The following is a 23,451-nucleotide window of genomic DNA, read 5'->3' as shown; positions in this document are numbered from 1 at the left end:
CCGCAGCACGAAAATTGCAGCGATACATGCAGGCACTGCAAAAAATAGTATCATATTAGTTTTAATATTTTGAACTTAATTGGATGGCGTTTAAATTTGTAGTTATGTCATGCTAGCCATGATATTGGACACATTTTCTTGATAGCAGATGTAGAGGCGAATCGAACAATTTGAAAGTTATGATTCTTTCTGTGCATTTGTATTTCGGGGGGGATGCATTAGCTTGAGCTGCAGTTTAATACACATAGCGCAAATAATTCACACAATAAGCTGCCGCCGGAGCTGCTGCTGCTCTGCTCCATGGCCATTATTCATTGGCTGGTCAGGAGTGGCGCTGGCTGCTCCCCCGAAACATACATATGTCCCAGCACCGCCGGAGCAGCCGAGAACACGGCAAAGTTGCAGTTGCATTTTGGGGCAGTGGCTGTGGCAGTGGCAGTGGCAGTGGCAGTGGCAGTATGGTAACCGACAGTCGGCCCCCGGAGACCAACACGTTTATGGCATTTGCCAATGCAATGGCCGGAGTACGCTCTTCGCTTTTCACTTTTATTGTGGCCACAGTCGATGGCTGGCAAAGTGTTTGCACTGGGTAAGGCCGACAATATATCTGTCTGGCTGTCGGTGAGCACAATCAAAGGAGGAGTATGTACGTCCCACCCAGAAACCATAAGGATCCGGTAGGAGAAACTGGTGCAGGAGCAGGAGCAGGAGCTGAAGCAGATGCACTTGCCTTTGCAAAGCTTGCCAGCTGCTTTTCCGTTTTTATGACAGCTTCCGGTGGAGTGGCAGGATACATGTGTTCGCATTCGTATATACAGGTTTCCCTGTGTTTTAGCACCTGGAAATACCTCAAAGAAAATAATTCCGCCCCAGTCCCAGAAGCTGTCTAAGCTGCCGCACGCTTCTGTCCTGAAGGCTTACTTTGTGTGCTGCCGCATAGTGGTGCACGGCAAAATAAAAGAGCATCCTTTTCGATCGCATGTAATCCGACTGATTTTCGCCCAAAGGCAGCAACTAAGGTATGATTAAATTATATTAAATTTTATGGTAAATTATCGTAAGTACCATTAAAGGCTTAAGGTTAGAATTAGGTATATATTTATAATTAATCAATTTGTCTTTTAAATGTAATAAATCTATAAAAGCACATACCATGTGGAACACGCAGATGCATTTGCCCCTTTTCATTTTCAGTTGCAACTGAGCAAATGCATATGCATGCATTTATCAAACGCATCGCTCAAACGATTTGGGGTTCGACCAAAATTTGTTTCCTCTGTCAAAACAGGATATGTCCGTTGCCCAGGACAACCCCCAACAAATCTGACAACGAGATTTGTATGCGGGCAGAATTTTACGATTTTATTGCCCATTGAATGGGGCTTAAAAGGGGAAAGATTAGGGGGCGGGATCGAGTGGCATTAATGTGCGGCACTTAAATGGTTTGAAACCGCAAAACAAAACACCAAGGAGCAACAACATCAAAGTTGGGCATTTACATGTTGCCAAACACAAACAACAAGGATGTTTCGACAGTAAAGGACTTCGAGAATACCTCTTAACAATACATTAAAATGGTAAGAAGGACGTACTTATAAATACTATATTTAGATGATATCTAAACAGGAGAATGAAGGGCAACAAATAAGTTTTTAAAATATGTTTTTCTTAATTTTTTAGTTATATTAGATAGCCCAAGATAGCTGCAGATACCATTGACCAAAACTTCTGGGCAAAAACGGACGCACAATTCGCATTGTTTGGCTTTTGGTAGTGGCAGCTTAGCCAAGGATTTGTCCTATTTTATAGGTCTATGCGAATGGAAGAGTTTCCTCGTGCCTGTGCGTTGGCGAAATTTTCTGATTTATGGTATTAAACGCACACAAAAAACTTTTGAATTGGATTTTATTCGAATTTAATGGGTTTTTAGTGTATTTTAATGGGATCCCTTTGTGGTAGTTGGCAGATTTTCAGATTTTAATTTGGTTATTTTCCGTGCGTATGTGCATTCGCACAAAAATGTGTGGCTATTTGTGGCCAATTCGGGCTAATTCAATTGCTGAACAGTTAGTTCTATCATATAAGAGTGGGTAATTTCAAAAAATTGGAAAAGTGCGTTAAAATCGTATTGTATAATACTAGATACAGTACTGCACCCCAACGTTTCTTTCGCTCTTAAAGGACTATAAAGGACTATCGCGCATACGCCGTGTTGTACGAGCATCAAATAGTAGAATGTATGAAGGAACCAAAGAGCATATGCCGAACCATATGCACTACCAATTTATGGCTTCAATAAACATAAAGTTTATAAACTCCCGAGGCGATGTCGTTGCTCATCATCTGCAGCGGATTGTCGAGGAAGCGGCGGCAGCAGCAGCAGCAGCAGCAGCAGCAGCAACGATGGCCGAATAAATAATGGAAATGAAAAGTGATGTCATAAAAATTTTATCTCTTAACTGGAATTGAGCAGCATGAGCCAGCTCGTAGCGACAACAAAAGGTAGGAGCAGAACAAGGAGCAGGAGCAGCAGAAGCATCCTGCCATGGTCACTCCGGGAAAAGGGGAAATAATAAGGACAATGCTGTGGGGGAAAGCAAGCGGAAAATGTGAGAGCAGCATTTCCCAAGCAGCCGTATAATGGCGAGCAGAAAAGCCAAACAAAGCTGACAAGGCTGCACCAGTTGAGTTGAGTGGAGTGGAGAGTGAGGGCTTTATGGAGTTGCAACTTTAGTGTATATGCGATACAAAATGCTGGGACATGGACATGAGGAATTTCAGGTGACATAAACTTGTTTGCTCCTCTATGGGATTACACCTTTGAGCTTCTGAACCGAGAAACTTGTTGGCAACTATTTTAAATGCTGCAGATAATAAGGAAGTTTAAGCAAATAATCCCCGAACTGAGGAGTTGGGGATTTCCAGTTGGTCAGGCGCTGGCGCAGTGAAATTTTAATTAAGCTGCAACTTAAATTAATATAAGTTTTATTTACTGACCTCCAATATTTGCCAATCAATGGGGCTATAATTCAATTTCAATACGCATCTGCAAAAAGGCTCAATTACGAGTTTCGCTCAACAAAGACTTGTTGACACTTTGATAGCAGTTTAAATGCCAGAAATGCAAATCATAGAATTCGTTAACGCTACAATTCAGGTGATTAAAGCCGGATGGCCAGAGAAATTAAAAAACTTCGAAAGGAATTTAATAACAGTCACGTATTTTTTATTTATTTCAACAACACTTTGACGTTAAATTTTTTTTCTCAAAGATATTCTTTTAAAACATACTGTTTGCTATTGTTTTGTGTTCACTCTAGTAGCATGATTTGTTTTGGTTCAGCAAGGTATTTATATTAGTATGTCGACTTTAGCATTATTATATTTTAGAAAGATTACATGTTCTCAGCTGCAAACAACAACCTGGTAATTGATTACCCATAAATTGTGAAATAAAATTATTTATTTAGGGACTGCAAAGATATTACCCGGACAAACAAAGTAAATTTCCGGCACTCTGACCATTTTGAACTTTTACTTTTCGGGCAAGAGCGTTTTGCCTTTCGGGGGATGCAGTTCAGCTAACTCATTTCACAATTTGCCAGCATGAAACGGTTTTAATGTGAAAACTTTTGCGGCAACATTGTGGCAACACGGAAAAGGTACGAGCTCAACAAATGCGGCTTGCCTGCCTGCCAGACAGATGGTGCTGGATCCTTGCTGCTCTGGATCCTCGCCTCCTTGACTCCCTGGATCCCTGCATCCCGGTGAGTGCGCTCCATGGCCCATGATTAAGTTGTGTGGAAGTTGGGCAGAGTTCAATTTTGGGCCAACCATGTCCGTGGGCTGCGGGTGAAAAGCGAGTCAGTGGGCCAAATGCAATCAAAAGTACAATAACAATTGCCGGAGCAATCGGTAACCAAGTCTATATAGACTTTAGCCTACATATATATGTATAAAGTATGGGCTCAGTCGACTGGCGTGTTTGCGGAGAACAAACAAAATATTGAATATGATTTGCACACACATGTGCCCACTGCTCACTCACTCAATCAATAAAGTCGAGGGGAGCAAAGTGGGGGATCCCCGTTTCCGAGACGAGATGTAAATAGAACGCCTTTCTAGTCCGATTTCCTTCGATGGAAATGGAAATGGGAGTGGAAATCGAAAGCGCTCTATGCAAATCTCCCTCGTGTCGCCTTTTCTACGCATTTTCACATTGCCACACAATGGATTTACATAAAAATGCACTTGATCTGCTTGCCTCTGGATGGTGTGGCTAGATACACATGTGCACAATATGTACATATACGGATATATCTCCATTCAACTGCCAGCTCGATTTATTTACACTTCGTGATGAGTACGTCCTCGTCATCCACTCACCGTGTTTGGGTTTGTCTTACACAGTGGGAAAGCTAATCGGCTTTGCCTCCGAAAACATTTACATATGCCCCATGTAGTCCCCTAATTTGCATTAATTCGGGTCCATGTCACCACATCATAAGGTTGTTCTTAATCTGACACGACGGCTAGGTGAGGGGATTCTACATATAATGGGTCCTAAATCAAATGAAACAGTCCATTGCCCACATTTAATGTAATAAATATTTTGCCATTTTTCTCATTTAATACAATAAATATGTTCCACAATGGAAAACTCATTTTAAAATTTTCAAATGTTCTGCATTTTCGAGTTTATTACGGCTTCTAGCATTTCGTACTCTGTATATACAGTTTGTACTCGCTAAAAATTCAAGTTATTTTCTTTGAAATTTCTCTGGATTGTACATAGGTCCCAGGTCCCCTATACATAAAGTTAAAGTCGCAAATCAGTAATTCACCTGGCAGTGTCGCCGAGGTTTATGAAGTGCTCCCTCGCTTATTACCCGACCCCTGGTGAGCTAATTAATTTCTGGCCAGGTGGGCAGTGGAAGCAGGTCAGCGGAGGAATTACACGCTCTGGATTACACCCTAAGCCGGAGCTTTGTGCTCCAACTTGGCCAGTGATGCAGTCTTGTGCGACTCCATGCGCTCTAATCCCCTTGCATGTCATTATGGCTAAGCTGTTGCCTAATTGCCGGACCGCTGGATAACTGGATAGCTGGGCAACTGGGTAGATGGGTAGCTGGGTAGCTGGGTAGCTGGGTAGCTGGGTAGCTGGGTAAATTGGTAACTGGGCAACTGGAGGCGGCGGCTTTAATTTGCTGGGACTTCAGCATGCGGACATCAATAATAAATGGCTGTAAAATCCCAAATAAGAAGACTTTACTCGTTGAGTTTTTGTAAGAAACTGATTTTATTTGGAAATATCTTCGGTTTAAATAGGTGACATGAGAATCGCATCTTAAAGTAAATGGCCTACGCAGAGGCCTAAGTAAATAGTCCCCGCCTTATCGAGGTCCCACGCTCGGGCACATCTGCCTATCTTGAGCGGCGAGGACCTTATCTGTGGTCTCCCACTAAGGGACTATTTTAGGAGGCGGGGAACGATCTCAAGTGACTGACTCATGTAGTGTGCACTTAAATTACATGTTTTTGAGCAATGCACCCATGTCGCCTTAGATAACAAAATCCTAAATATAATTTATCGCTCTCGATTCATTTACATAAGATATGAACGGAGCCCAAAATTGTAAGTCTTTAAATATATTCGTGTTCATGTGTGAACAATGGCTGTCGGCAAAAGTTGTAAACCTTTTTCGGCACTTATCTGTCACACGTCACACGGCGCCAACATCATTTGTCAATTGTCACGGCTTCTGGTTTAACTCGAAACGGAAGTGGAACTCAGCCCTTATCTTCTCCGCATGTGTTCCCTTTCCCCGGAGCAGGATTGTTCCCAGTTAATTTGCAAAAGCCCACAGAGAGAGGCAGAAACACAGAAGTTCGGTGTTTGGCAACGTTTCCTTTCCCTCGTCACGCTCAATTGTTAAAAATGACAACTAATTAATGTCTGTCCGCCCACCCACTGACCACCATGGATGAGCCATCCGAGTGCCAGCTCCTTGGGCCGGAAATCGAAACTCTCTATCTGTGCTGCCAAGTTGCAGAATCCTTCGTCCAACTGGATTGGGCTTAATTTGAGGTCAACTGGTTCGGAATTTGAGAGTGATTTGTCGGTTTAAAGGTTAATGGGTGTTGGTCAGTGGGCTGAGGCTGTGGAAAATTTGCGGAGGGCTGAAGCTAAAACTTAGTCGAAAATCAATCAAATTACTGTCGGTTTACAGTAGAAAGTCAAATATTGGTGTGGTGTGGTCAATGCCAGTGAGATACGAAGTTATTTGCACAAATAGTTACTTAGTCTCTCTTGTAGTTCATAATAAATTCCATTCAATCCATTCAAAATAGCGTCACAAATGAGTTCATTAGCGCGCTTTACTGGGAACGTACTTATTAGTTAACTATGCCCGCACCCTACAAAGCAGTTCCACATCCACTTAGTGGAGATAAGTACCAGAAGTCGGGGGTAGATGGGTGGCGGGAACTCCCGCACTGCACAAATACCGTCATTAACTTTGTCTCAAGCCGCTCGCCCGGCAGCGATTTCATTGTTTTTGGCTTTGGCTTAAGCGCCCCAGATCCGAACCTCCTTCGTTCTCCAGCTCCCAGTTCCCAGTTCTTCATCCTTCTGCTCCGGTGCCTAATGATTCGCACTGTGGCTCAGCTTAATGACAGCAAACGGGCAGCAACTTTTCAAACTGCATTGGGTGCACTTTCCGGTCTCCCTTCTTGTGCCACTGGAGCAGGACATGTGTTCGAGCACTTGGACTCGCCCCATTCCCGCCAAGATGGCCACTTCCCACACTCATTCCCATTCCCATTGCAATTGCCATTTCTGTTTGTGCCGCCTAATGCTGCAATTTGTAGACCGCTGGGTTTATTACGGCCTGCGGCTGCTGGCAAGGAATGAGCGACACTTTGGCCCCCGGGGGTTCTCGCAGCAGGAAGGTCCTACGGTCGGCCGGGTTAGGAACCCCACTTGCATGCAAGTTTTTACAGTTGAGCTCAAACATTTAGTTATAAAATATATGATTTGCTTAGACGAAGTTCTTCTGCAATATTAACCATTTTAACATTCTGAATATACAAAAATGTGGTTATGAAATATCTGCGGTGCATTTGGTGAGTTAAATAGAAATGAGTGCTTTTTATACTTATTGGTATTAATTAATTGAACTAAATTGTTAAAAGAAGTATATTTAAACCTTTATATAGTTTCTGTGATATAGTTCCTGATGTACCATACTATGTCAGTCCGCTTAAGCTTACGAATGGATTATCATTTAATGTAAGTTTTAGCATAACAAGATCCATGGGATACACCCTCGATTGTCCTGAATTCCTAAATGCTGGAAATAATTCTTTTGCTTGCTTTGCGAAATATTTGAAGTATTCGCATATACTGCTAACCTCAATTTATTAGCACATTGCAGGAGGATATGGAAAACTCTACGGGAACTTTACGCACGCCAAGGATGCTATCCGTGTGACCACATCCGTCCAAATTTCCACATGCCATATTACAGCCGGGCGCATAGAGAACTCGCTTTGGGCCTGGCCAGAAACTTTCGGCAGCTGGCAAGTTGGCGACATTTTCGGCTGCCAAAAACTTTGCGAACTTTTGCGCCATGGCTGCGAGTCCGCAAAGTGCTCGTTCCGCTTTGAGTGGAGTTCATTACGAATGCCGCGTGTTGACTTATGCATAATTACTGTTTCCTCGGACCCCGTAGAGCGGCGGGCACCCTGCAACGAGGGTATGGCATCCACCGATGCCAGCTCGCAGATCGCAGCTCCCAGGACCCCACTTGGCGCAAGTTTTCGGACCCGCTGCACTCCTCGATGGCGGCACTGAGCTCCAGTTGGGTCATATGCTCATTTGTGTGCATGACGCACTGACCTGTTTCTAATGCAACAAAAACGTTAAGCGCCTGCCAGCCACTCGCAGTGCAGTCAACTGTGTCCTCTTGGCTCAGAGAGCACAGCCACCCACCCACTTGAGCGCCCCAAATCCCATACACCCGTATACCCAGCTCCACCCAACTTGGCCATGTTCTTTGGTGCCTCGCAGCCGTAGCATACTTTTTTACGCTGTCTGCCGGAGAGTTTATTTTACGCACGCCTTGACCAGACGACGGAGGCGGATGCAGCCTTCCACTTTGCACTCCGCAGGCAAGTGGAAAAGTCAAGCGGATAAACAAGAGATTAAAATGTCATAAACAATGCTTTTTGCCACTCCGGCCAAGCAACTTAATGAAAGCCGGGAAAATGGGTTTCCTCCGCTGCAGCTGCAAAGTTTCAACTTCAAGTTTGGATCTGAAAGCGGAGTATCTCTCGAAACTCCTGTCGATGCAACTCAATAAATTTCCATTAAACTTTTGATTTGTTTCCATGACTTTTTCCGCCCTGCAAGACCAGAGAATTCAATTGAAATTGTTTCCAAAACAAGCTACACAAAAAGTTGTTAACAACTATTTGAATGCCAGCCAATAAATGGGTCTTTTGCCTATGTGACTATATTGTAATTCCTAATCAAAATCGGAGTCGGAGAGACAATAATAAGGCTATATGCACATACTTTATCTTAAGCTGAAAAACTTGTGAATTATTACATCGAAATCTTCAAAAGATTGATCAAGCAGTATGTTCCAAATATTTTTTATTATCGTTATAGTTACGTTTCCATTATTACGAACATTTAAAATATTTATTTGCAGGTAAGGGCATAGAACCATCGACTTCTCGAAAGTAAAAACTTTTCATTTGTAACACAATTGAAAAAAACTTTATTTTCGTTGGGCCTGCGAACAACAGGAGGGTTGCACAAATGACAAACTATCATACAGAGGCATAAATTAGTCTCGCATATTTGCGCCAAACAAGAAACTATAAAACACTTAGATATACTTCGGATTAGATTTACTGCCCATGTGCACACACACACACGCGCGCGCTCTTAAACACACACACACATGTGCGTCTTTTAAAGTTCCTTCGATAAACGACATTTAGGGGCTATTCTAAATGAAATACTGGATGCTGCGTCGGTGCAAGCAAAACCTCAGGCAATTTGTCGGCGACAAGAATCAGCAACGCTGTGATGCTGAACGTAAACTGATCCTTGGCGGCGAAAATTACGGATACGATACAAATTGTGAGGACTAATTTCCCGGTTATGTGTTATGTGTAATGCGTGTACGGTATTAAGTATTGATTCGTTAACATATACATGTGGATAGACTGAAGGAATAAAGGAATGAATATTGAGTGCGCATTGAACAATCAAATAAGGTGTGAACCGATGATGTAGGCGGTTTACTCGGCGGCGGCATTGATGGTGATAGTCTTGCCCTTGGGATCGTCGAAGCGGTCCATCGTGTTGATGTCCATCATCCAGCAGACGCCGACGAACATGATGACCAGCAGTAGGGCGACCACAAACAGTCCCATCAGGATACCGGGCGTCACGAAGCCCACACAGTCCCAGGAGTCGCCGAAGGGAAAGTCCTCCTTGTACGTACCATCGAAGGGAGCCTGCAGCTGCAGGGACTTGAAGCTCAGGGTGTTGTACATGTTGTTGACGGCCGCGGACTCGAGGGTGAGGTTGCCGCACGAGTAAGAGAACGTGGTTGGGGCATTCACGCCGCTGGAGCGGAAGTTGTTGTTGTCGTAGACCAAATTGCTCAGACTAAAGTATCCGCCATTATAAACAACGTCAAAGGTGATTGGCTTGTCGGCGACAGATGTGTCCATAACAACGGATAGCTTGGTAGAGCTAGAGTTGGTGAGCTTGAGGTCGGTGACGGTGATGGGGTTGCCGTTGTAGAGCAGGGCAGTGTAGAAGATCTGAAACTGATTGGTCGACTTCCACATGATGCCACCGGTTGTGGCGGCGGTGTCACGGCGGGTACGACGCTGCACCACAGGAGCCGTGGAGGGGGCGGCCAGGTACAGATAAGCCACCTTGCACTCGAACTGCTTGCTGATAGCAGCTATGGCGGCGTCTAAATGTGTTAAATCATTGTTAAATTAGTGTGTCTTATTGACGCCTTTGTAGTACGTTATTGTTGACCCACCATGTGACTCCAGACTGGCCTCCCGGCTCTCGGCGGCGTCCTCGAAGGTCACAAACAGGGCCGTACCTACGGCACACTTGGCCGGCGTGGTCAGCTTTCCACTGGCATCGATGGAGTTGTGCTCGCGCTTGGCGGCCACTGAGCGCAGTGCCTCCGAGGGGTTCTCCACGCTGGTGTAGTAGGTCTTGGGGCTCACTCCCTGCAGCTGGGCGTAGCAGGACTGCGCCTGGGAGTTGGAGCACAGGAAGTCCTTGCTGCTCAGCTGAGTTGGGGAACAAACACATGTGTCACAAGCCCTAGCTATCTAAGTGGGTTCTCAAGCACTTACGCCATTTTCCTCGAAGGCCACGACCATGTGATCTTCCAGCAATGCAGCCAACTGCTCGGCAAACTCCACTTGGGACACCGTCTTCAGGGAGGGTTTCGCCACACTGTGAAAAAAGGAGGAAGGCACTCGTTACACTCACATTCAACTGGTGCAGGCGCTCACCCACCTGTTGGCTCCCCACAAAAAGACGGGCGTTTGCTCCGCCACGGCAGCCCCAATGACGCACAACGCAATCAGCGATTTCCACAACATCGCGCTGGATTCGCTTACTTCGGTGGGGGTTTAATGGAAACAAAGGAGAACGAAAAATGCATAAGTAAGGAACCAAGGAGAACGCAAGAGGCACTAAAAACCAACCGAAAAGTGAACTGAAACTACAAACGAAAAATGGTGGTGAAAATTTTCGCTTTGCCTTGCTCGACGTCGCCTATTCCAGTGAGAAAAAAAACCTTATGACGGTCATGTGATGCGCACCAGCTGACCGCAGTGCTGTCTAAAAATACCAAAAGCGTGAGATTAGGAAAATACTAGAAAAAAATTATTCGACTCTGAGAGCATTTAGTAAAGCCTAATTGGATATTTGCACCAGGAACTGACATTAACTGGGTTTCTTTTCAAAATTAATACTTATAAGAAAGTATAGTTTGTCAAATAAGGTTCATATCTTCGGTGTCCAATTAGCGCAGTCACACACCTTTCCAGCTGGAAACTGTCAACGGAACCGGTTCCGTTAATTCCACATGTTGATTCTTTAAAACCCGTATGTTCTATTTCGCACTGCTTACTAATAGTTTAATTAAATATCTAAAGAAATTCGGGTTTTATACTGATTGCTTTTATAAGCTCGATTTGAACCGAGTTTTTATTTCAGTCTTTCCAGTTAGTAATTTTACGCAGTTCTAGCACGGCCACACTGTCCCGCAGGAAAACAATGTTTGTTATGATTTTACTGCGGGAATTGTGTGTGAAATGTGCCATTTGAGGACCTGAGAATGCGATTACGCCGCCGTTGGCCGCGAAGGATGCGGCGTGCCATGGAACAACTGCGTCTCCAGTCCCGCCGGAAGCTGCTGGCGCTCACGAGTGAGTTACCTTGCTCACCAGCCCCATTACTTAACTAATGTTCTTTTTTTTTCAATTTTAGTGACTGGAGGACTCTGCCTGGCTATCTGGGTAGTTGCCAACTATCTGTCCGCATCGGAGGAGGGCCAAACCGGCGGCTTCAGCAGCGCCTGCACTGCCATCGATGCGGTTTACACGTGGGTCAATGGCTCGGATCCCAACTTTATTGAGGACATCCGGCGATTCGATGACAAGTACGATCCCTCGCGGTTCGATGACAAGAATGAGCTGCGGTACTCTCTGAGGTCCCTGGAAAAACACGCCGCATGGATCAGGCATGTGTACATAGTAACCAATGGCCAGATTCCAAGTTGGCTGGATCTCAGCTACGAAAGGGTCACGGTGGTGCCCCACGAAGTCCTGGCTCCCGATCCCGACCAGCTGCCCACCTTCTCCAGCTCGGCCATCGAGACATTTCTGCACCGCATACCAAAGCTGTCCAAGAGGTTCCTCTACCTCAACGACGACATATTCCTGGGAGCTCCGCTGTATCCGGAGGACTTGTACACTGAAGCGGAGGGAGTTCGCGTGTACCAGGCATGGATGGTGCCCGGCTGCGCCTTGGATTGCCCCTGGACGTACATAGGTGATGGAGCTTGCGATCGGCACTGCAACATTGATGCGTGCCAATTTGATGGAGGCGACTGCAGTGAAACTGGGCCAGCGAGCGATGCCCACGTCATTCCACCAAGCAAAGAAGTGCTCGAGGTGCAGCCTGCCGCTGTTCCACAATCAAGAGTCCACCGATTTCCTCAGATGGGTCTCCAAAAGCTGTTCAGGCGCAGCTCTGCCAATTTTAAGGATGTTATGCGGCACCGCAATGTGTCCACACTCAAGGAACTACGTCGCATTGTGGAGCGTTTTAACAAGGCCAAACTCATGTCGCTGAACCCCGAACTGGAGACCTCCAGCTCCGAGCCACAGACAACTCAGCGCCACGGGCTGCGCAAGGAGGATTTTAAGTCTTCCACCGATATTTACTCTCACTCGCTGATTGCCACCAATATGTTGCTGAATAGAGCCTATGGCTTTAAGGCACGCCATGTCCTGGCGCACGTGGGCTTCCTAATTGACAAGGATATTGTGGAGGCCATGCAGCGACGTTTTCACCAGCAAATTCTGGACACTGCCCATCAGCGCTTCCGAGCCCCAACAGATTTGCAGTACGCATTCGCTTACTACTCCTTCCTAATGAGCGAAACCAAAGTAATGAGTGTAGAGGAAATCTTCGATGAGTTCGACACGGACGGTTCGGCCACCTGGTCGGATCGAGAGGTGCGAACCTTTCTCACTCGCATCTATCAGCCGCCACTTGACTGGTCTGCCATGCGCTACTTCGAGGAGGTGGTTCAAAACTGCACAAGAAATCTGGGCATGCATTTAAAAGTGGACACAGTCGAACACTCCACGCTGGTCTACGAGCGATACGAGGACTCTAATTTGGTTAGTACTTATGATTATATCTTACAGATTTATATTAATTGCTGACTGCTCTTTTAGCCTACAATAACCAGGGATTTGGTTGTCCGATGTCCACTTCTGGCCGAAGCTTTGGCGGCAAACTTTGCAGTCCGACCCAAATATAACTTCCATGTCAGCCCAAAAAGAACTTCGCACAGCAATTTTATGATGCTCACATCGAATCTCACGGAGGTGGTGGAGTCACTGGACCGATTGCGTCGGAATCCGCGCAAGTTTAACTGCATCAACGACAATCTGGATGCCAATAGAGGCGAAGACAACGAGATGGTGCGCCATCTGCTCGAGGACTTTTACCTCTCCTTCTTTCCGAGACGCAGCAAGTTCGAGCTGCCGCCGCAATATCGTAATCGGTTCGAGTCCTGGCGGGACTTTCAGCGCTGGAAGAGAAGAAAGCGGGCGGTTCTCGTGATTGGATATGGAGTGAGTCTGCTGCTTGTGGTCTGTCTGCTGCGATTCATGTGCCACCACAAGGCGAAGCTGGTGAGGCGCTGTGTGCAGCGCTTGTAGGATCGATTTCGTGAAGTTCTCTCCCTTCTGCAATGTTGTGATATGTTGTGAACATTTATGTAAATTGGCCATTTCTGCAAGCGATCATAGTCAAATCTAGTTGTAGGCCATGTGTAAGGCTATTTTTCTAGTTCTTTAGGTGCATGCTAGAGGCTACGTTTAGAAATAGTCATTAAGAATGGATGCGTAGTGAAATTTTTTAGAATATTTTGTGGTCCAGCTTTTGCAGTCGACCTGTTTTGTGTTCAGTTTCATAATATCTAAGTTTCTATATTACTATTTCTAAGTTTGGCTTTACAATGATATTTGCTCACCTTAAAAGTACTGAACTGAAATATTCTAAATACCTAGTTTAATTTTGTTTACAAAATACGTAACTCGAACATACACAATGTACACATATTGATATAATGGAGTACGCCTTAAATGATATTTATACATTTTGCTAGTGAATGTTCTTCATTCTAAACAAAATAAACCATTTCTATTGATTTCCAATGCTCTAGAAACTGCGAACATTTATTAAATTAGTTTTTTTTATTATGTTCACTGGCTGGCTGCTGTCCAAACTACAGATTGCTGTCAGCACTTAGCACCAGTTCCGGATTTCAGATTCCCCGGCGCGTCGATGATTACCGCAGAATTTGACCGCCCGCTGAGCGGTGGGCGTTGCCGAACAATTCACTGGTGGCTCTCGAGCACTCTAACTACGTCATCACATTTTCGCCCGGTTTTTTACGCTTGCGGCCAGGGGACAGTGGGTGGTTAGTAATTACGGCCGTGGGTGGCTACCCACGTCCGAGTTCGCCGATTCGTCTCTGGAATTATGGCCACAAAAAACCCAGACTCCGCACTTTGCGGCCCGGAAGCCGGTGGGCGGAACTGGAGCGAGTCCAGACAGACTGACACGGGTCTCCTTGGTCCCCTTTTCGGGGGGCGTGGCACGAGCTTGGGCAATAGCTCCCCAGCGTCGTGTACATATGATGATGATTTGCTCTTTTTTGGAGGAACATCTTGGTTTTTTTTATTATTCCACTGCCTCCATTTGATTTGCCATTTTATTTCGCCAACTCATGAAAAGCAGTGGGTGTAACCTATCCGGATGCTGTGGCATAAATTGCGTCCGCCGTTTTTTACCCCACTGTCCGGAAAATCGGAGCTCGACTCACTATATCGAAGTGCCTCAGCGGGGGTTCCCCCACTCACTGCGCGACTCACGATGGACTGGAATATCAATTACCCAAAACAGCAGCTCGGATCTTATCTGATCCAATCTTTTATCAATTATCTGCACGTGTGTTCTCAGTTTTAGGGTCCCGACAAACGTGTCCCTAAACACAGGACACGTAGTCGCGGCCGTTTTCTGGCCTCGTAACTCATCCTAAATGATCTTTAGTTGGGCCACCCAGGCACTAGGATTCCTGCTGGAAATACGTGCACACGCCACAATTTGGTTTATTATGGCTCTTGGTGTTCCCTAATCTCGATCCACCGATTTATGTGGCCTGCCACAGAGCGGAAGTGGTTGTGGGTTCTTTGATTAATGCCGGATCGTTGTGCCAAATTATGCAAAAAGGTCAAGGTGTGTGGGCCTAAAATGGGGGATGTGTCTATATCCGGTTGGTGCCATTGAAAAGTTGAGAACGGATTTCTTGATGCATAATCTATAACATTAGTAGATCCTTTAACTAGGCTCTCTATATTAGAGTTTTATAAATATGTACCTCGCTTCTGCAGTGGATACTTCCTTTATCGTTCACACCAACCATGGTCATCCAAGAACTCAATCCCACTAGAAATCCTCAGAAGTGCCGACGCTTTGGCCGAATCCCAGACAGTTGGACACCCGTTTCTAATATTTTCCCTCGAAACGTTTAGCTTTCTAGGAGAGGGAATGGGTGAATATAATATATTTATATTTAATTGGCTGGCACGAAGTAGTGGACACATTTTGACAAACGGCTTCCTTCGTGACCAGAAGATAGCCGCGAAAAGTCTTTTGAAAATTGATCAATTCGAAAATGCATTCTAATAATATTTTCGAAATGCATTATTCCATTTTTCCCTGCTGCATTATTCATGCGGTCGGCACTTTGTTCGCTGAACGCTCCGTATGCTAATAAATAGTCATAATCAAATTGTTCAAATGACTCCCGCCCCCACTGGACAATGAGAAGAGGGGGGCGTGACAGCAGCGACATACATACATACATACAAATATGAAAATGCAGTATCAACAAAGAATTAAGACATTAAATCGCTCATTGCGGCAATTTACATTCATTATTATTACCAGACCGCCGCTACGTGCCCATAAGCCATGGGAATTGGAATACGGACGGACATCAGCGGACAGCGGCGGACAGAAGCGGCGACACTGCCCCATGGAGGCGGGCTGACCATGATGCGGGGCAAGAGAGGAAGGAGAAGGAGGAGCACCTGGAGGGGGCGACAGCCAGAACAGCCGCCCCTTGCATGCTTTATGTTTTGATTTGGGAAATTAATAAAATCATAAAATGGTTATTAATTAATTCGACGGGCAAACGAATCCATTGGGTGCAGTGACTCAGGTGAGGGAAACGAACAGTTGTATACCCTGGAATCAAAATATTGTTTTAATATATATATATATTCCCATATTACCTATACTCATCCCACAATTTAGTTTCAAATCTTCAAGCCATTTAATAGAAATAGTGCAAATTTAATCATGAATTGACTGCACTATTCCGATGAATCTCTAAGATACAACTGATTAATCTGATTAAAGATACAGCTGATAAATCTCTAAGACACAAGATAATGAATCTCTAAGATACGGCTTAATTGAAGAACTGATTTTAAAATCCTTTTTATGAGCTATCCTACCAATGAATTTTGTATAAAGCTACTGATACTGATTGATATTACATTATCCCATTTGAAAGTACATTATCCTCTGAGATGGAACGCGAATACACCCCACCTGCTACCGATCCCAAGCTCGAATGTTCCCAAACCCGAATGACCAAATGCAGTGCCGCCGGTAGCTGCCGCCTGTCCGCCCTGACTGATCGTCATCGCAGTCCGCGGTCCGCTGATTAGGGATTCAGGTGCGTGAGTGCATTTCGTTGGCTCTTTTTTCGACTCCCTCTTCGGCGGAATTCCAGCTGTGGGTGCCCGATCGTCCGTCTTGGGGGGACTGACAGATCGCTTGGCTCAGCCAGTGAATCCCCTCCAGACCCGGGACGCCCGTGCTCCCCCAAAAGCGTAATCCCCCCTTTGTTTACAAGCCGTTTACATCGCTGATTGCCGCTGATTGTCGATGAGTGGCAGCCAATTCATGAGCAGCTAATTCATGGAGACATTCCCGCCGTCTTGGGCCGCTGACAAGTGCACTTTAATGAGTCGTCCTCGGTGCCTTTGAAGGCCTGCAAAGTCCGGCGTTTATGGCCATGGCAACAAACTTGCAGCAATCCAAGTGGAGCACGGAGAGCCAAAAACCCGGACATACCAGGAGACCAGGAGCAGTCCTCTCCGTCACATGTGTGCCTTGCAAAAGTGGGCGTGTCGCGGCCTTATGACAAATTATGACAGCGCGCATTTCTGGCTTGATTTATGTGCGTCCGCTTAAAGCCCGGCATTCAACTATGACCCCCTTTTGCTGCTCAAAGGATCCGGATTTGGGTCTCAACCCGCGAACTTCCTGCCGTTTTTTTTTTTTTTAATGATTTTAAAGTGATTTTTAACGTGCCGCCTTTCGGTTGCTTAACTACTCTGTGCGACACAAATCTCCGCGTAATTAATGGCGATATAATTTACAACAAAGCAACTGCGGCGAAAGGCGAAAAGTGCTATACATGGCACTACATCCAAGCTGATTCTATGCCCGAGGATGACACGATGGTTCGGCTGCAACGAATTGCTAGTGCACTTTATATGATGTGGGGTAAGCATTGGCATTGAGTATACGATGATTAACCATACAGACTCAAATTAATTATGCTTCTAATTGATTCTCCTCTGGGATTGTGTAGGGATTGTGTATGAGTTCCTATTGCTACCTACATCCATTGTAGATCACCCGCTGAACCAATGTGGCCGAACCCCGATTCTGCCACTGCTCATTTGCCGCAGAGTCAGCTTCCATGGCCCAGCTTCCGATTCTTGATGCCAACCAACAATCCAGCAGCCGGCAGCAAATTGCCTGCAAAGTGTTGCAATAATAAAAACCCATGCTTGGAGGCGTGTCCCAACACAAAGCTGCGATACACGACACACGAGGGTGATGCGATACCAAACAGGGCCAGTTCCCAGTTTCCACTTCCCAGTTGCCAGTGCGAGTCCCTTTCCCTGGGGTGGTTTTCCTCCTGTTGGCCTTTCGGCCGGGAACAATTAGGCATTCGGTGGTGAAGAGGGGCGAGTTACAGGGGAGTTGCAATAAACAAGAGAGTCGGGAGGCAGCCAATAAGTCGCTAATGCAATTAAAAACTCACACAAAGCAGAGGGAGCTGCTAATGCTAATAAGTCACGAGGGAAGAGTCCTGCGCCCGGCGCCCGGGATGCCAGTCAGCCCAAAAAGGAGGCGTGACACGTGAAACACCTGGAGTGATTGCTGTTCCCGTCGTCTACCCTCTCTTTCGCTCGCAGGACACTCGGCGATCCTGTATCCTGACGCTCATTTCGTGACAATTTGGTGCGTTAAATTGGAAAAATTAGTCACAGATAAGACGACCCGAACTCGAAGTGAATGCAACGCTCGATTTTCCGACACTCGACTAGACTCGACTCCAAACGGCCACTTTGGGCCGTGCTAAATCGCACAAATTGGCAGTTTAATTGTTCCAATTGACATCGAGGCGAGATTTGTGCCCCGGTTGCCTGGAGTGGCCTCGACTTCCGGCTCCTGGATGGGCGTGTTTCTGGGCCGCCAGGATTTATGTGCCATCATGTGGTGGTCAGTGGCACAAAGCATACATCACATATATGTATGTCTATATGGGTACTCAGATCTGCTAGAAATCCACTAAATGGTTAAAGTAATACAATTCGACTTGAATTTGATTTTTCGTTTGTTTATTTACATAAAGAAAACTCGGCTTGCAGACGAACTGCCTCCATAGGTATGTACACTTGAACGCTTCAGGAGCCCAACTCCATCAATAGATGCTCCTGGCGAGGGAGAGGGGCGTGGATACCCCCAGGCCGACTCCCACGCCAACGCCCACGCCCACGCCCAATCCCACTGGTCCTCCGGATGGCGATGAGGCGTTGGTGGAACCGCTGAACTTCTCGAAGCCTCCGATCGCCTCCGCCGAGAGCTTCTTGCGCAGATCCGGCTTCGGTCCGCTGAGGCACATCTTCTCCAGCTGCTGGTGCTGCGACCGGACGGCGAAGCGGTTCACGTGCACGGGAATGGGCACCACGATCTTGGTGCCACTAGTGGTCCCGTTGCGACCCAGTCCGTGCGAGGTGAGTCCAGCCTTAACCCTTTTCCACTTGGCGCGTCGATTTTGGAACCATATTTTAACCTATTTCAAACGGATTATCATCAGCTTCGGGTGTTTTCCTTTCATTTAACAACTAAACCTACCTGAACTTCGCTTAACTTTAGACTGGTGGCTATTTGACTGCGCTCCGTGAGACTGAGATACTTCTTGGCGTGGAACTCCCGCTCGAGTTCCAGCAGCTGCTCCGAAGTGAAGGCTGTGCGCCGGCGACGGGACTTGGAGTTTGAGCTGGAGCCATTCCCCTGCGAGTCCTTGCCGCCCATTCCACCGCCTTCGTGCCGGGACTGAGCGCCTTCATCATCGCTGCAATCCTCGCTATCCGAATTGGTATAGGCTGAAACAGTAGGAGATATGGCATGAGTTTATGTCAAAAAGGCAATGAATGAACAAGAAGAATCACAATCAGCAATTATCCATAAAATATATAGGTATTCCCAAACTACAACTCATCTGCAAGACATGAGTATAAGAAAGCGATCTACTTTTGGCATCACACGGTATTACAAGGATCGTTACATCTAATCCACAAGCATTCCTACCCCACTTCACCTTTGTCTTATGAAATTACCGTGATCTCAATATAATTTGTTAATGGTTTACAATATTTGTTAAAAATGTTTAAATATTCAAGTAGTAGTACTAAGTAGTAAGTAGTACTAAGTACTAAGCCCAAGTACTATAACCTTGAACAACAAAAATCAAAGGGATCAAATCAAAATCATCCAATCTCTTAAGATTATATGTTTCAACCTATACTTTATGCTTGTTTATTTATCTGCAATCAACCCTATTGTTTAAATAAACAGCATATATTACCTATCAGCAGTAATAGTATTTTGAGCAGGAAAAAGATAAGTTAGACGCAACCACTTTCACTATGTTCACCCCAAACGTTTTCACAAACAACGAATTGCGCGCTAAAAATTTAATTTTCGCGAAAAGTCGCAAATTAACCCTATATGCTCCAAATAGGGAATTAATCACTTTACAACATAGACTCACACAATTACTTAACAAATTTCAACAATTTGTTTAAACTCTATTTAAAGTTGAAATTTCGTTTTGAAAGTTCAAAGAGGACATAACTTTGTAAAAACGCAAATTGTTAGGTTTATACGCACAAATTGAACAACATATTAGTAATATGTATAGTAGTATGTATAGTACATAGTAGACACCTGAAAAATGGCTATTCATTTCAAATTTGATGGGTTTTGGCCTTGAAATTTATCCCAAAAGCGGTTCACATTCCTCAATGTGCAAGCCATTAAAATATGAATTTTATTCCGAATAAATAACAAGAGATATACATTTAACTACATTTTGAACGGATCCATTTAAGAAAATCGAACTTTGAAATGGACTTAACTAAACTTAAAGTGTATCAAGAGTTTAAGTTAAGACCAAACACTGACTTCACTTTTTCTTTGGATTATATTGTTATTTTTCCAAATTCCATTCCCTTTTGTATTGTATCTTTCCTGAGATACTGAGATACATCTTCGGTTGAGTGCAATCCCATCGTTCAGAGTCACTCTAACACATTGTGCCGAGCAATGCCGCCTCGGTCCAGCCCACATCCTGGCTGATTCTGTCCGGACTCAAGACAAGTCGCTTGGAGCAGCCCCATTAATGGGGCCCTAACGAGTTCGGACTTCTGGTGCAAATGGCCCGTGCCACAAATTGTGGCAAACATATTTATTTATAACTGGATACATGTGTCTGAAGGCTGCCCTTCATGCAGAAGGCATGGAATGCTCGAAACATAATCTGCTTGTTTTGGGTGGACTCAAGTTGAGCGTGCCAGCCAAGTGTCAAGTGCCAAGTGCCCGATGAGTCCTCCCAATTCCGCTACAGCTCCCACTCCAGCTTCCACTTCTCTTAATTTTGAGTACATGGTTAAGCGGTTTTTAACACTTACACGCTTCAAAAGTGCCCGCTGTCACTGATTTATCTGCCCATTTGGACGCCTGCCACCCTGTCGCCAGTCACCCACATAGCCACCCCCATGTCAGCCACCCCCACCCACAAAGCACACCATTTGCGCCCACTTGCGCTCAGTTATGAATATATTAGTCGCAAATTTGTTGCGCTCTTTGCTGCTTCGCTGGCAAATTGATTGCGGCACGGATGGCTCAGTTTCCAGTTTCCAGACAGGCAGCGGGGGATCCGGATGATTACGTTGATGGGAGAACGCAGTGCCATTCCATTCGAGTGTCCAAATCGCCAAATCGCTACGATTGTCAAAACGTCAGCATTCCGTTTCCAGTCACTCCGCTTTGTGGCTTTGTGGTCGACGGGACGACGAGTGGCGTTTCTGGATCCCGAAGTCGGAGTTGTGAAAACTTTTCACTCCGTGATTGACACCGAACACTGGGTCTTAATGCACTCTATGCTAATTTGATTATGACGTGGCAGGCTCAATTTAAATTACCGTGACAACGCCGCTCGACAAAATGAGCCACCGCAAAACTGGACACGATTCGAAGGGGTAAATTATGAGTACTAAGCTCAAGAAATATTTGTATTTGCTTTTGATTTTAAAGAGTTTCTCATTTCGCTGAACGCATTTAAGAAGAATGAGGAACACAACAGGACTACATTTGCATATCGCTCTAAATAATATTAAAACATACTTTTTAAACGCAACAACGAATGTTAGCCATCATAAAAAGTGTATATAAATATTTTAATATCATATTATTTAGATAAATCCTAAGGATTGTCGAACGTCTAACCAATTGGCCAATTTGTACCGCAATTTATTTCCTTAACCCTTAATTGGTAATTATTAATTGATAATTAAAACTAACGTAAAGTGATAATTAAAACTAACGTAAGAAATTCGATGCCCAACAAATTTTAGTCGGTGTAATTACTAATCACCAAAGCAAACGAATAAAAGTTTAGCAAGTATTTGAAAAACATACACTCTTTTCAAAGTGATGAGCTATTTAGTGATATCTTAATAAGTTGAGCAAAATTTAACGATATGCATTAAACAATAGCTTTATATTTATGCAAAAATGCTAACTATTACTATTGTGTCTTCTGCAAACTATAAACTTTATAGTATAAAGGACTTAATAGTTGTAACCATGGCTAAAATGGCTGCAAAATGTATCCGTAAATCTTAAAACAATTGCCGACAAGTTCTAAGATAAAGATCAACCAAGAACTATATCGAATTCCCCAAACATCTCATTAGTATAACCACATCCCTGAAAGATTGATTGCATGGTACCCACCTCCATTGCGGCTCTTGTCCATCTCGCCGTTGTAGTTCCTGGGCGACATGGTCAGGCTAATGTCACTGCAGGAGTCGCCGCTGCACTCGAAGTCCTCGTCCATGCCCACATCCAGGGCCGGTTCCATGGGACTGTGGCTGCCGGACTTGGCTGGCGAGGAGTGGGCCTGTGGGGGCGTCGGCTCCTGGAGCTGCGCCATGCCGGGATTCGCTTGATCCTCGTGCATCCTGCCGGCGGCGGCCATGTGCTGCAGTCGAGCGTGGACACTCAGACTGTGCACGTAGTCCTGGTTCATAAGCTCGGCCAATCGCCGGTAGCTGAGATCCGTGGGCGCAACTCCGGCGGCGGCGGGATTGAAGGGCAGGAAACGCGTATCCAGCGGATGCGGCAAGGTGGGTGGAAGCTGTTTCTCCAAGGCATGTGTTGGTGGATGTGGTGGTGGTGGTTGTGGCTGTGCCTGTGCCTGTGGTTGCTGTGCAGCAGGATGACCAGCTGGACTGGAGGGCAGGTAGCAGCCGCCGGCAATTAAATGCGTTAATCTCTCGTGATTCTGAGCGAAGTAGCCGTGCAGCCAGGGATTATAAAGCGGAAACTGGGTGAGTCCCAGGGCCGAACTGGCTACCATGGCGCGGGCACTCAGCTCCTGCTCCTGCTCTGCCTCCTGCTCCTGGTCCCGCTCCTCGGGCGGCGATGGTGGTGTGGCAGTGGCAGGCGTTTGGTTGGCGATCAGACTCTCGATCGAGAAGGGCTTGGGAAAGGGCTTGCTGGCCAGCCTGGTAGTGGGCGATTCCATGGTGCCGATCTCTCCGTTTTGCAGCAAGGCCGGTCGTTCCATATTGCCCACTCAAAAGCACACTTTCAGGGCGATCGAAACTAACTTCTTTCTTCTAATTTCTCAACGCGTTTCTGTTCCCGAGCAGACACGACGCAGTGAACCGTTCAGAGATCTGCGAGCGACTGTCCAAGTGCAGCAGACATCACGTACGCGTACGGCACCCAAGTCGAAGCCCAGAAGCCCAGAGGCGCCGAGCAACCACCACCACGGATGGTCTGGCTCCTCCTCCATTTCAATATGGCGCATGACAAACAGCTGGTGTCTCTGTCTGGCGCGCGCTCCCATTGGCCAGCTGCTAATTGCCGGGTGGTGCGGACAGCGAACCAGTTTCCGGCAATGGAGCAGCACCACTACCACCTCCACC

The 23,451-nt window shown here is 45.7% G+C and overlaps 3 protein-coding genes and 2 long non-coding RNA genes across 6 annotated transcripts, besides 2 other annotated features; 1 reads left to right on the top strand and 4 right to left on the bottom strand.

The window, feature by feature from the left end:
* Positions 1-3,275: 3,275 nt before the first annotated feature.
* Positions 3,276-4,326, bottom strand: lncRNA:CR44451 (long non-coding RNA:CR44451). The gene has a single exon (NR_124482.1). It is a non-coding gene; the product is annotated as a long non-coding RNA:CR44451 (long non-coding RNA).
* Positions 4,327-4,676: 350 nt separating this feature from the next.
* Positions 4,677-5,296, bottom strand: lncRNA:CR45309 (long non-coding RNA:CR45309). The gene has a single exon (NR_124481.1). It is a non-coding gene; the product is annotated as a long non-coding RNA:CR45309 (long non-coding RNA).
* Positions 5,245-5,672: a mobile genetic element.
* A 2,974-nt stretch (positions 5,673-8,646) lies between these two features.
* VhaAC45 (Vacuolar H[+] ATPase AC45 accessory subunit) lies at positions 8,647-10,860 on the bottom strand. 2 transcript variants are annotated; one of them, NM_136626.5, is made up of 5 exons: positions 10,762-10,860; positions 10,571-10,673; positions 10,405-10,507; positions 10,077-10,338; positions 8,647-10,004 (listed from the first exon to the last, which is right to left on the bottom strand). In NM_136626.5, exons 2-5 carry the CDS (start codon positions 10,654-10,656, stop codon positions 9,316-9,318), a joined length of 1,140 nt encoding a protein of 379 aa, NP_610470.1. In that variant the 5' UTR covers positions 10,657-10,673; positions 10,762-10,860; the 3' UTR covers positions 8,647-9,315. The 2 variants fall into 2 exon arrangements, with proteins under 2 accessions (NP_610470.1, NP_724770.1); NM_165665.2 differs by having other exon boundaries at positions 8,766-10,004; positions 10,571-10,860.
* Positions 10,861-11,296: 436 nt separating this feature from the next.
* Positions 11,297-14,011, top strand: Gnptab (N-acetylglucosamine-1-phosphate transferase subunits alpha and beta). Its single transcript, NM_136625.3, has 3 exons — positions 11,297-11,487; positions 11,549-12,969; positions 13,027-14,011. Exons 1-3 carry the CDS (start codon positions 11,397-11,399, stop codon positions 13,513-13,515), a joined length of 2,001 nt encoding a protein of 666 aa, NP_610469.3. The 5' UTR covers positions 11,297-11,396; the 3' UTR covers positions 13,516-14,011.
* Positions 14,012-18,550: 4,539 nt separating this feature from the next.
* Positions 18,551-23,216, bottom strand: unpg (unplugged). Its single transcript, NM_057798.3, has 3 exons — positions 22,253-23,216; positions 19,088-19,338; positions 18,551-19,025 (listed from the first exon to the last, which is right to left on the bottom strand). Exons 1-3 carry the CDS (start codon positions 23,085-23,087, stop codon positions 18,654-18,656), a joined length of 1,458 nt encoding a protein of 485 aa, NP_477146.1. The 5' UTR covers positions 23,088-23,216; the 3' UTR covers positions 18,551-18,653.
* Positions 19,914-20,209: a mobile genetic element.
* Positions 23,217-23,451: the final 235 nt, after the last annotated feature.

This window comes from Drosophila melanogaster, chromosome 2R (genome assembly GCF_000001215.4).
Source record: "Drosophila melanogaster chromosome 2R".
NCBI classification, from domain to species: domain Eukaryota; kingdom Metazoa; phylum Arthropoda; class Insecta; order Diptera; family Drosophilidae; genus Drosophila; species Drosophila melanogaster.
This window is presented reverse-complemented; position numbering and strand designations above follow the sequence as displayed.